The sequence below is a fragment of the Vanacampus margaritifer genome, chromosome 3, assembly GCF_051991255.1.
Source record: "Vanacampus margaritifer isolate UIUO_Vmar chromosome 3, RoL_Vmar_1.0, whole genome shotgun sequence".
NCBI classification, from domain to species: Eukaryota; Metazoa; Chordata; class Actinopteri; order Syngnathiformes; family Syngnathidae; genus Vanacampus; species Vanacampus margaritifer.
The window spans coordinates 5133876-5146820 of record NC_135434.1 but is presented as its reverse complement, the minus strand read 5'-3'; the positions used below and the strand labels follow the sequence as shown (position 1 = coordinate 5146820).

General features: G+C 37.9%; 1 protein-coding gene across 3 annotated transcripts; it reads left to right on the top strand.

The window, feature by feature from the left end:
• Positions 1 to 38: 38 nt before the first annotated feature.
• LOC144049335 (dynamin-1-like protein) lies at positions 39 to 12372 on the top strand. Of its 3 annotated transcripts, none has more exons than XM_077562165.1 (18): positions 39 to 185; positions 554 to 696; positions 1016 to 1157; positions 1330 to 1368; positions 2462 to 2508; positions 2605 to 2676; positions 2768 to 2854; positions 2935 to 3097; positions 3994 to 4114; positions 4195 to 4533; positions 5537 to 5657; positions 5741 to 5896; positions 7562 to 7651; positions 7754 to 7852; positions 7915 to 8031; positions 8861 to 8970; positions 9055 to 9214; positions 9310 to 12372. In XM_077562165.1, the coding sequence occupies exons 2-18, from the start codon at positions 595 to 597 to the stop codon at positions 9364 to 9366; spliced, it is 2022 nt and encodes a 673-aa protein (XP_077418291.1). In that variant the 5' UTR covers positions 39 to 185; positions 554 to 594; the 3' UTR covers positions 9367 to 12372. The 3 variants fall into 3 exon arrangements, with proteins under 3 accessions (XP_077418291.1, XP_077418293.1, XP_077418292.1); XM_077562166.1 differs by lacking the exon at positions 39 to 185 and adding an exon at positions 197 to 344; XM_077562167.1 differs by lacking the exon at positions 1330 to 1368.
• Positions 12373 to 12945: the final 573 nt, after the last annotated feature.

Sequence of the window (12945 nt, the reverse complement as noted above, 5' to 3'; positions counted from 1 at the left end):
TATATTTAAAGACCAATCAGATTGAAGAAGAGCACTGTGGGAACCGCCCATAGGTATTCCAACCGAATCACCGCTTGGATGACGCTTTGGAACATAAGACGACTATATTGACCCTCTGTGTCTATTCCTACGAAGTATGACGGATCAACACGTCGGATGAGACGGGATATTGACGTTGTACGCCGGTATGTGAGAGACTAGCTTGTTTTGTTTCCGCGGCTAACCGCAATGCTAGCACAACCTACCACTTCCTGCTTAGGGTCGTAGCTAGCTAACATTAGCTGATGTTATTGGTCCCTGTCGGCCTTATTTTGCTGCCATTTTCGTCTAATTGCGATGTCAGTGTAAGTATTAGCAACACACTTCGTCAATACTGTCGTAGAAAAAAAATGGAACATGCAGCGGTGTTAAACATGCATGCGTTCGGTCAGATGTTGTGCTGCAGGGCTGCTGAGCCCTCTCATCAGCACCACTCCTCCTTTTATAGTCCCATGACTTCCACTGTAATTTAATATGCCCACTCGTGCACGTTTTGCCGACTTTCTGACTGCAGCTTGACTTCCAACCCAGTGAGTCCACTCTAGTGGAAGCAGGATGGAGACTTTGATTCCCACCATTAACCGTTTACAAGAGGTTTTCCTCACAGTGGGCACAGAGATCATTCATCTGCCTCAAATCGTCGTGGTCGGATCTCAGGTGAGATGCTTCTTTATATATGCACATTTGCTGGTCACATTAGGTGCTTTTGCAAAGAGGTGGAAAATCCTGCTTCATTTCCTTGGAGTGTAAAGCTGAGGAATTTTGGAAATACTCCTAATCGGAAACTTTGCACTGTGAATGATGAATGAATGGCAAAATTCTGGCATTAACAATATGAAAGCATTATTATTTTTTCCATACAGCTCTGTCTGACGATGACAGCGTGTGTCATACAAATATTATAGAATGAAGTAATGACTCAGTGGGTGGTGCTGGTGCAAGCGTCACTCTGGTATGTTGTCTTGTCTCCTAACAGAGTAGCGGGAAGAGCTCGGTGCTGGAGAGCCTAGTTGGGCGTGATTTCTTGCCCCGAGGCTCAGGGATCGTCACCAGGCGACCGCTGGTGCTGCAGCTTGTCAACGTTGCGCCTCTGGAGGAGCGGCTAAAGACTGAAAACGGTCTATCGCCTCGTCATCATAAAGCAGATCAATTAAGAGCATGTTCACGATTGTCTTCTGCTTGGAGTTGTTTTTCTTTTGTCACGTCATAGTTACTATTTCTTTTAAAGCCTTCATCTTTCTGTACTAACACATTCTTCCCCCACCCCTTCTTTCTTAAAAAAAATTCCAGGAAATGGAGTTAAGCAAACTGCACAAAACAGCTACCCAGGTCTCTGCAAATTTCTTTGTGCATGTATTCTTACTAATTTCTGTATCTGCATCTCAATTCATTAAGAATATCCTGGAAAATGTAATTTCGTTGCGTTCACGTTAACTCATTCACTGCCATTGACGGCTATAGACGTCAAAAATTATTTTTAACTATTTCTATTGGTTTAAATTTTTATCTCCCCACTTTTGTTAACACGAGTATGAAAACCTAGACATTTTTTAATTGTATTACAACATATAAAATTTGTGATTAATTGTGAGTTAACTAGTAAAGTCATGCGATTAATTACGATAAAAAAAAAAATTGCCTGATGCCCCTAATTTTTAATAATCTTTTCTTTATAAAAAAAAGATTATAAAAAAAAGAACTAAAATTATTATTTATTTATTTTATTTTATCACATAAAAAAGAAGATTGTTAGAAATTAGGGGCGTCAGGCCATTAAACTTTTCTAATCATAATTAATCACATAACTTCACTCGTTAACTTACGATTAATCACAAATTTTATTATATATATATAAAAAAATTTCTCTCTAGATTTTCATACTCTTGTCAACAAAAGTGGGAAAAATGTTAAACTAATAGAAATAGTTCAAATGAATTTTTGACGTCTAAAGCCGTCAATGGCAATGAATGAGTTAATATAGATTTGTTACACTGAATGAATTATTTAATTTTGACAATTTAAATAAAAGCACAGCATTTACCATCTCAATACATTTGAAAACAGGTGTTGAAAATCAAAATATATTTTTTTAATATCCGGAAAGTATTTTCAGCTGAAAGAAATTAATGTTTTAATGTATTGAGATGCACTTGTACATTAGGCACTCCTGCACAATCCACTGACATTAAACAGCTATATATTTAAAAAAAGTAAAGTACATTTCATCACTTTTAATCTCAATATGATAAGTAGAGTAAGGAATCAATCAAGTATCCTCCCCCTATCATCAGCTAAAGAAAATGTTTTGAAAAAGCTTTTGTATTGGATCTCGCAGGTGTAGCTAATGTTGTTGCCAGTGATTGTGTTTGTTTTCCTTTTTCTCTCTCTCGATTCCGAATGACAATTATATTTCTCTGTTTAGGTGTCAAAGCTGAAGAATGGGGCACCTTCCTGCACTGCAAGAATCAGGTACACTGACTATAAAATGAAATGCCAGCTGCTGTTCGCTGGGAGTGACTTTTGAGCTCTTTCTCATTGTATATGTTTTTTTTTTTTTTAAAAAAGGTTTTCACAGATTTTGGGGAAATTCGCCGTGAAATCGAGGCGGAGACTGAACGTTCTTCAGGCAACAACAAGGTAAGGCAAAATCTGCTTTGTTGATTGTCGCTGTTGGCCAACTCATTTACCAAGTCTATGCCATTTGTATGCTTACTTCCGGGTCCGCCAGGGAATCACTGCCGAGCCCATACATTTGAAGATTTTCTCCCCCAAAGTCCTCAATCTGACCCTTGTCGACTTACCTGGAATCACTAAAGTAATGTCACGCCATGTTCATTCGTTGGCGTTCATACCGAACCGTACGCGATTAACTCAGGTTGCCGACTGTGGCCGCAGGTCCCTGTTGGGGATCAGCCCGAGGACATCGAGTCCCAAGTGCAGGAGATGATCTTGTCCTTCATCTCCAATCCCAACTCCCTCATCCTCTCCGTGTCCGCCGCCAACTCTGACTTGGCCACCTCGGACGCTCTGAAATTGGCTCGCGAGGTCGATCCAGATGGTGAGATATTCCAAACGCAGCGGCCGCTTCTACGTTGGTTATTGTGTCATATAAGGTGCGGAAAATAGGACACAAGTTAATTTAGGCGATGAGACGACGTGTGCACAGTGGTTGGAAATCATTGCCTTAGATCAGGTGTCAGCAGCATTTCCTGTCAAAAGATCCATTTTAGGCCAAATTATTAACAAAAAATATTTCTAGAGCCCCAGATCATTTGATTTTTTTTACATTTTTGTTTTCTTATTAATTGGTAATTTTTCCGACTTTATTTTTCATACATTTTTAGACTTTTTGGCCTTTCTGTCATTTTTGGAAATTTTATGGACGTAGTGTAATTTTCTGCCTCTTCATTTTTTCGGACATTTTATGGCTTTAAAAAAAATCCTTCTGCCCTTTTTGTATAAATTTTCGGACATTTTATAGTCAATTTGGGGATTTCTTTTGTTTTTGTACATTTTATGGTTACTTTTTGAACATTTTCTTTCCTGTCTTTTCTTAAATACGTTTTCTGACTTTTTTTGTTTGTTGTTGTTGCAATTTTGTGGACATTTTATGGCAATTTTGGAGATTTCCTCTTTTGTTTTTGAACATTTTCTTTTCTGCCTTTTTTTTTATTAAATTCTCTGACATTTTGGGCAATTTCATGGACATTTAATGGTAATTTAAAAAACATTTTCCTCTACCTTTCGTCCTTCATTTTCTGACAATTTACAAATTTTGACTGATTATTCATAAAATAAAAATAAATCTAAATTCATGTAAAGAATATATTTTATCTAATTTCTACAAATGTTTTTTTTTTTTTTTTTTTTTTTGAGATCCACAAGGAGCTATATGTGGCTCCAGAGCCGAAAGTTGCAGACCCCTGCTTTACATTGTATTCTTGTATCCATCAGGTCGACGAACTCTGCTCGTGGTCAGCAAGCTGGATTTGATGGACGCGGGGACAGACGCTCTGGAGGTACTTCTCGGTCGAGTCATCCCTGTCAGGCTGGGTATCATCGGTGTAGTTAACAGGTTTGCAGTAACGATGAGCCCCAAATTTCCCGCTTTCCCCATGATTGTCCATGAATTCACGATTTGACGCCCTCTTATAGGAGCCAGCATGACATCAACACTCAGAAGAGCCTGGCGGACTGCATGAAGGACGAGCAGGCTTTCTTGCAGCGCCACTACCCGTCGCTGGCCTCCCGCGCCGGCTCCCGCTACCTGGCCAAAACGCTCAGCAGGCTGCTCATGCACCACATCCGAGACTGCCTGCCGGACCTGAAGACCCGCGTGACGGTGCTCAGCGCCCAGTACCAGTCGCGCCTCAACAGCTACGGCCAGTCGGTGGAGGACCACAGCGCCACTCTGCTGCAGATTGTCACCAAGTTCGCCAGCGATTATTGCAACACCATCGAGGGAACGGCGCGCTACATTCAAACCTCGGAGCTGTGAGTGTGACAGTCGCTTGTATATGACCTTGCTGTCAAAATTAGTCGATTAATAATAATTAAGCTATTTTAACTCCTTTGTTCCCCAAATGTATAAAAATGTTCTATTTTAAATATTGTCATGGTCCCGAAAACGTATTTAAACGTTTTTTTTTATGTTTTTGTATGCAAGAGCACACAGAAGGTTTTGATACAGCTTCTGACATGAAGAGCCGGCTTAAAGCAATGGTAGTTGTTACAAAAAACGGCCAGCAGGTGGCAACAGAGTATAAGAGATCAACCAGGGCCATGTTGCAAAAAAGCGCTTTTTCCCAGTGTTTTAAACAGATTTGTGAATAATGTTGGAACTTAGCTATATTCTAATGCTAATTGCTGCAAAATGGAAACAGATACAAATATACTTTTTTCCTGATAAAAGAAGAGACTCTAATCTTTCTTTTTGGTAGGTTCCATGTTTTTTTTTAGCAATAGAACACAATATTCAATAAAATCCAAGCCAGGAGCAAAGGGGGTTGCTTCAGTGAAAATGTCTGGGAGTGAATGAGTTAATATTCGTTTGGAGCCATTTTTTTTTATTTAAAATTGTCCAAATCCTCCGATTTCAGCATATCAACATTCATTGTTCACTAATTTCTATAGTCATTCATGAAATAAGAGTAATTATCTTCTCTGCTTAACCAAAATAAGACATTTTGCAAACATCTGTTTTTACTTTGGAAAACAATAACCGAACCGGTAAACTAGTACAACATCAATCCCCACTTTTTTAAAATTCATTATACGAATATGAAGTACAAAATAAACACCAATCACTGGTCAATAAACAGTGATCAGGGAAAAAAAAAAATACTTTTGTAATTTCGATTCTAAAAAAAATTTGGTAGTGACAGCACTAGTCCAATTCCTGTAAATATCTGAAGTATTTTATTGATTAGTCCCATTTATTAAATGAAAACCGATGAACACATGTATACAAATGCTTAAGCGTGTCTCTATCTTGCAGCTGTGGCGGAGCTCGCATCTGTTACATCTTCCACGAAACCTTCGGCCGCACTCTGCAGTCCATCGACCCTCTCGGAGGACTGACAGAACTCAACATCCTCACCGCCATCCGCAACGCTACCGTGCGTTCACTCCAACTTATGTTCACAGTAATGGACGCTTAGTAATAAGGTATTTTTGTGTGTTTCTAAACGTTCCACTCCAGGGTCCACGTCCTGCACTTTTTGTCCCAGAGGTGTCTTTTGAGTTGCTGGTGAAGCGTCAAATCAAGCGTCTGGAAGAGCCCAGTCTCCGCTGCGTGGAGCTGGTCCACGAAGAGCTGCAGAGGATCATCCAGCACTGCTCGTCTTTTAGCACGCAGGTGATAGAAGGACGCTAGGGTCGTCTAATCGCAGTGTTTGAGATCAGACCTGCAGTGGTACCTCGGAGTTTGTAACATAATTGGTTCCTTCAAAATGTTCAAAAGTCCGAATTGTTCAACCTCCAAAACATTTGTTCCCATAGGAAATAATGTAAATGCAATTAATCCGTTCCCAAGCTCCAAAAACAGAAAATTCCTATTTATGTTTTTTACATTTACAGTACAGTATTTAAACAATTAAAAAATACCTTACCTTTTTGTTGTGGTGTGATGACATCAGTGGATGATAAATGTTATGTTAATGCTAGCTTTAGTTCAATGCTGAGTTTGTGTATTTTACATTGGGCGTATTGTTAGACTACTAAGCGGTCCTTTTTTTTTCATGTTGACACTAATATGATGAAAGTCAAGTCCACAGGAACTACTCCTTGATGTTATCATTGATATTTTTTTCGTAGTAAAATGAAAAAAAATTTGATAATTCACACACAGTGGACATTTCATGTATTGAATTTCGGCGGATCACAGGTTAGAACACAAGAGCGTTGACGTCAGCTGGTCGCTCGCTTTCTCATAATGACATTTACAGCCTGAGAAAAAAAATCTCCGGGACAGCCAGATAATGTTTGCGCAGCTTAGCTTAGCCAAATGGAGAAATCTGTCTTGTTTTGGGCCAACCACAGCAGCAGGCTCTGCATGTGAGAAGTTTCTGTGTTTGCAAATTATTATGGCCCTCTTCGCCATGTGATGCAATAATTCACCGCTCTTCCATTTTGAAAGTGGGGGCCAAAAATGAGTTAAAAATCCTGTTTGAGTCTGGATTTTCCTCTACTGGTTCTCCCTCACTTATTAAAGACAATTTATATTGAAAAGGGCGACTGACTTAATTCATTAAATAATTTGCTCCCGAAAACGTATAAATACGTTCTATTTTAAATATTACTATATTCCCAAAATCATATTTATACTTTTTTTTTTTTTTTATGCTAGAGCATACAGAAGGCTTTGATGCAGCCTCTGAACTGAAGAGAATGTTTAAAGCAATGGTAGTTATTACAAAAAATGGCCAGCAGGTGGCAGCAGAGTATAAGAGATCAACCAGGGCCACGTTGCAAAAAAGCTCTTTTCCCCCACTGTTTTAAACACATTTGTGAATAATGATGAACCATGCTGCAAAACGGAAACAGATTTCCCCGATGAAAGAGGAGACTCTAGACTTTTTTTGTTTGTTAGGTTCCATGTTTTTATATCAATAGAACAGAATATTCTGTGGGCCTTGCGAAACCAGTCAAAATCCAGTAAAACAGCCGGGAGCGAAGGGGGTTTTCAGTGAAAATGGCTGCGAGTGAATGAGTTAAATTTCCATGAGAAGTTAATTCAAATTTTTTTCCCAGCTTTCCAATCCTAATTTGTTCCCATTAATTCCCATTCAAAGTTTCCAACTTCTTGGTTTGACCGTCATTGTTGACATAACTACAAACATTAGACGGATTAACAACATCCATTAATTTCTCTCTAAAATACAATTGGCTGTTTGCTGGTGATTGGCCATATACTGCGCATTACGGAACAATGGACAATTTAGTTGCAGTTGACTAACATGAGAAAAGTGGTTGGCATGTGATTAGTTGTAAGGCGATTTTATTTGTTTCTGATGTTTTCCAGGAGCTTCTGAGGTTCCCCAAACTTCATGATTCCATTGTGGAAGTAGTGACTGGATTACTGAGGAAGCGCCTGCCAATTGCCAATGAAATGGTAAGCCTCCTTTTAGTCGTATTAAAAATTAATAATGAGTGTCTTTTTAAATCGCTTCCACTTCTGCTCTTTTATTTATTATTATTATTATTATTTTCCCAGGTGCATAATTTAGTAGCAATCGAGCTCGCCTACATCAACACGAAGCATCCGGACTTCATGGATGCGGCGCAGGTCTCGGCATCCGTCAACAGTCAGCAGGTAGTTGATTGTATCGTCTCATATCGGTAAGAGAGTTCCTCCTGACTTCCTGTGGCCATCAGGGAGACACCCTGGATGGCTCCAAACGCTGGAAGAATGACAAGGTCGCGGAGGAGAAAATGCCAGCTGCAGGCTTTGGCAGCCCCAGCAAAGGGCAGCCCATTAACCTTCTTGACATAGTGAGTGATTGCAAACTTTTTTTTCATCACTGGATGTATGCGTCCTATTGTTATCTGCCTTTTGAAGGCCTTGTTTACAACAACGCCTCACTCCATTTGAATCTTGTTGAGAATTTTGATCATGGGGATTTTCAATTTAAAAAAAAAATAAAAATCTTCAAAATCTTGGTCCTGAATTACTGATGCCCTCTGCTGGTTGTGGATAACTGGTGCAATCAATCATAATAGTTTGATAGTTGTCACAAAAATTCAAACAGGCATGTTTTTAAATCTTAAAGGAAAATGCAAGCACTAAATGCAACAGTTAGCCGTATTTTCACAATTGATGGTGGTTGCCTACCGCCATCTAGTGGCAGAGTGGCTGAAGTAAAAAAATAAAATAAAATCAACCAAGTGTGTACAGTGGTCCCTCGCTACTTTGTGGTTGGTTTATTGCGGTATATCTCTATCGCGGATTTTCAATTGTGAGTACCCATAAAATCATTTATTTATGCTGCTATTTTTGCCCATTTTTGTAATATTTGAGTAAATATAATTACCTTTCGTTCATTCAACACAATCCATTAACTTTTAATCAGAATATAGAATATTTGGTATATTGGTTTAATTTTAAGTAAAAAAATAAAAATAAAATAAAAAGTCAACATTTTACAAATTTTAAGTGTGTGAATGCTTAAGCATTGATTATATCCCACCTTAGACAGATTGCAGTTCAAGTTTTCGTTTAATTAATTTGTCGTTGAGCTACAAGTAAAAATGTGTAATTTTCACATAAATCATCTTTCAATTTACTTCCTAAGCACATGCATTCTGACACTGTCTCTTCAAGGCAGTGCCCGTGTCTCGCAAGCTGACATCGAAGGAGCAGAAGGACTGTGAGGTCATCCAGCGGCTCATCAAGTCTTACTTCCTCATCGTCCGCAAGACCATCCAGGACAGGTCAGACCGTCCGGGCAGCGTCGGGCGTCCCCGACTTGTTTTGTAAATGGTCTTAACTTGAAGTGCGTGTGCGTGCGTGCGCAGCGTGCCCAAGACCGTCATGCACTTCCTGGTCAACTTCGTCAAGGAGCATCTGCAGAGCGAGCTGGTGGGTCAGCTGTATAAGCAGACGCTACTCAAAGACCTGCTCATTGAGTCTCAGGACACGGCGCAGCAGAGGACGGAGGTGGCTCAAATGCTGCAGGTAAGTCTCATAAAAAGGTGCCCCCCCACCCCCGAACCCCCCCTTCCCCTGTTTGACTCCAAAGGATTGATTAAACTCTTTTGTGTTTCTCTCAGGCACTTAAGAAGGCTAATAACATCATTTGTGAGATCAGGGAGACACACCTGTGGTAGCTAAAGGAAACACACACACACACCTCACTCTCTTGACAACAACAACAATAATGATGTACAGTGGCGGGGGGGTTGAAGCCACACACTTCTGGTTAAATCTGTTTTTGTTGTTATATATATAAAAAAAAGACCAAGATAAATCATTCCAGAACATTTTCCACCATTATTGTGATTTATAGTTGGTTTAACTCAAGAAGATGTTTTCAAGAGGGTAAAATAAATGAGTTACTGTGGTTGCACAAGTGTGCACACCCTCAAAATTAACCATTACATCATATTAACTCATTCACTGCCATTGACGGCTATAAACATCAAAAATTCATTTGAACCATTTCTATTAGTTTAACATTTTTTTCCACTTTTGAATTTTTTTTATTGTACATTTAGAACAGATATAAAATTTGTGATTCATCGGGAGTTTACTAATGAAGTCATGCGATTAATTGCAATTAAAAAATGTAATCACCTGACAAGATAATTATTAAAATTTGTGATTAATCGGGAGTTAACTAGTGAAGTCATGCGATTAATTACAATTAAAAAATATAATCACCTGACGAGATAATTATAAAAAAATTTAGGGGCATCAGGTGATTAAAATTTTGAATCGTAATTAATTGCATGACTTAAATAGTTAACTCATGATTAATCACAAATTTTATCTGTTCTAAATGCACAATAAAAAAAATTCTAGGTTTTCATACTCTTGTTAACAAAAGTAGAAAAAACTGTTAAACTAATAGAAACGGTTAAAATGATTTTTTGACGTTTATAATCGTCAATGGCAGTGAATGAGTTAATAGTCCAAAAAAAGTTTTTCAATGATTTTTATCTTGCTTTAATTTTTAAAAATCACAACAGTTTTGAACAGGGTTGTGTAGCCTTTTTATATCCACTGTATGTCAGTGTGTGGTTGTGTGTGTGTGTGTGTGTTTTATCCCGGATCAATGAACATTTAGCATATTTCGATCCGCCGTTGCCCTCAAGCAAGAAACCACCAGGGCTTCTCACTCAGGCCGAAAGTCAAGTGTTACGCCACTTCACTGTCAATGTCAACAAACTCCTTTTGTGTCATTCTCTCACGCACTGTGCGTGTCGGTGTGTCGTACATGTACATTGCGTGTGTAACATTGGTATTTTGAACCTGCAGTTCCGGATCACTAATACTGACCTGAGAAAGACAAAATTGATTTTGCACCAATCCAAAATGCTTGAGACGGTGATGTCAGAGTTTGCATTCCTCGTTCAAGTTGAAATAAGTTCACGACATCATAGAAAGAATGAATATTGAATTTGGGTGATATCCGATCCTAATTGTTTAAGGCAGCTGAGGTTAAAGGTCAGATTTATGGGTTTCTAATCGGTGCGGTTTTCCTTCAGGGGAAGAACCCTGCTAATTTTGTACAATATCTAATCATTTGGTACATTTTCACAACTCTAATAGGTACAATTTTTCAAAACTGAGCATCAAGCTTTTCGGGTTTATTAGTACGTTCCGTGTCGCAGTTCTGGTAGACGCAAGAACCCGGTTGATTTTGCTACAGTTTGGCACAGCCCTCCACGGGACCAGACACGGTCTTCTCCGATGTTGAAATAATGACGGCGCGTGATTTCACTCTTATCTGATTGAGTGGAACTCAAGTTTTCCATCATTCCCAAAGAAATTGTTTGTTTCTCAGAGGGAAGATTTTTTTTCCCCCTCTTTCCACATATACCCGTTTCCCCTTTAAGAATTACTAGTGAACCCGAGAACGTAACCAGAAAAGTTTTCTTGACTACTATATGTAAATGCTGCTTGATTTGTCAACCAAAACTGGCGATAAGGATCATTATTTTCCCAAATGCTGTGCCTGATGTGTATTATCATATATTGCTTTGCATAGCTAGCACGGCAATGAGGTATTAAGGCTGCGCTGAAAAGGGTTTGGGGTACAATTATGAGGAAAAGGTTGCAATGTTACAAGACTAAAGATGTAGCGTTACAAGAGAACAAGATTACAAGAAGAAAAAGTCATTCTGAAAAGAATAAAGGAGTAATATTACGAAGAAAAAGGTACCAGTAGTGTTAAAAAAATAAACTAAAATAAAACCATAAAGCTGTTGTACAATGAAAAAAAGTCATACTATTATAATGATAAAGATGTAATGTAAGAAAAAGTAAAAATTGTTTAAAAAAAAAAAAGACATGAGAAAATTATAGTTATAATGTAAAAAGAATACTATAATAGTCATAATATGAGAATAAAGATGTAAAGAATAAGGTCATAATTTTACAAAAATAAGTCATATTAGGTAAAGAATAAGTAACATAAGAATTAAGTATTTTAAAAGGTAGTTTTTAAGTCTGCACTTTTTTTGTAGTATGTATTTAGATTTTTTTTTTTAAATGTTAAACTAAATGTTTAGTTTACAATGTTTTTTTATTGTACAGTATTACAAATATTTTTGTACATCTAAAAAAAAAATCTGCTCTACAACTTCATTCTTGTCTTTTTCTTATTTTATTCATTTTATGACTTCATTGTCATAATTTATTTTTCGTTCTGGACATGTTTGACTATATATTCTTTTTAAAAAGACATTTTTCTCATAATAGTTCCACTTTATTGTGATTTTGACTCCGAGAGTGACTTGTAGTGTAACACGTATTTCAAGATTTTTTTTTTTTCATAATTCCTGTGATTTTTGTCCTTGCAATTTTACTTTCACGCAGCCTTAATACCTCCCCTCAAAAGAAACATTTTATTGTTAAGGAAGAAATACCTTAGTGGGACCATCAAGCGGCACCATCTTCTTACCAAATCAGGGACATTATGTGAACGAGCTGCGTTATGTTTTGCATGTGATGAGAATGCAACGAGGAGCTGTTATGAACGAGTGTGAATTTTGTATTATTTAAGTGTAAATTATTCACAATGCGTGGACTGCCTGAGTTCTTTGCCTGCCAATATTTGTGATAAATGTTTTTCTCTTGGAGGCCATTAAACTTCAGTGAAGGACAATCTATGCAGTGGGGCCTGTATTGATTATGAACACACACACACACACTGCATACTCACTTTTCACCTTTCTAACTTTTTTTTGTGTGAAAATTGTGTACATTTGTAAGTGTTTTGGCGTCATTCGGTTCGCAGGCACGAACAAAGCTTTTATAGAATTGGCCTAATAGAGCCATTTATTAGTTAACAGCAATCAGTGGCAACAAATTGTGATCCATTTGTTTATGTAATCAGTAGTTCATCTCCGCCAACACAAATTATCTTTGCAAACAGTGGTGGAGTTAGTTGTTTATGGCCTTTTAAACGGCTGCACTGGATGATGCAGATTGTCAAAAAGAACATTTCAGATATCCGCAACTGCATTCTTCCTATTCACAGTTGTCATTTAACTCATTCACTGCCAATGACGGCGATAGACGTCAAAAATTCATTTGAACTATTTCTATTGGTTTGAGATTTTTTCCCACTTTGGTCAACTAATGTATGAAAACCTCAATTTTTTTTATTGTACATTTAAAACAGATATAACATTTGTGATTAATCGTGAGTTAACTACTGAAGTCATGCGATTAATTACAAT

Excerpts from the sequence above, each read along its gene's own strand:
- LOC144049335 (XM_077562165.1), top strand. The coding sequence starts at position 595 with ATGGAGACTTTGATTCCCACCATTAACCGTTTACAAGAGGTTTTCCTC. Across the intron at positions 4,115-4,194 it reads ATCATCGGTGTAGTTAACAG|GAGCCAGCATGACATCAACA; the intron begins GTTTGCAGTAAC and ends GCCCTCTTATAG. Across the intron at positions 5,897-7,561 it reads GCTCGTCTTTTAGCACGCAG|GAGCTTCTGAGGTTCCCCAA; the intron begins GTGATAGAAGGA and ends GATGTTTTCCAG.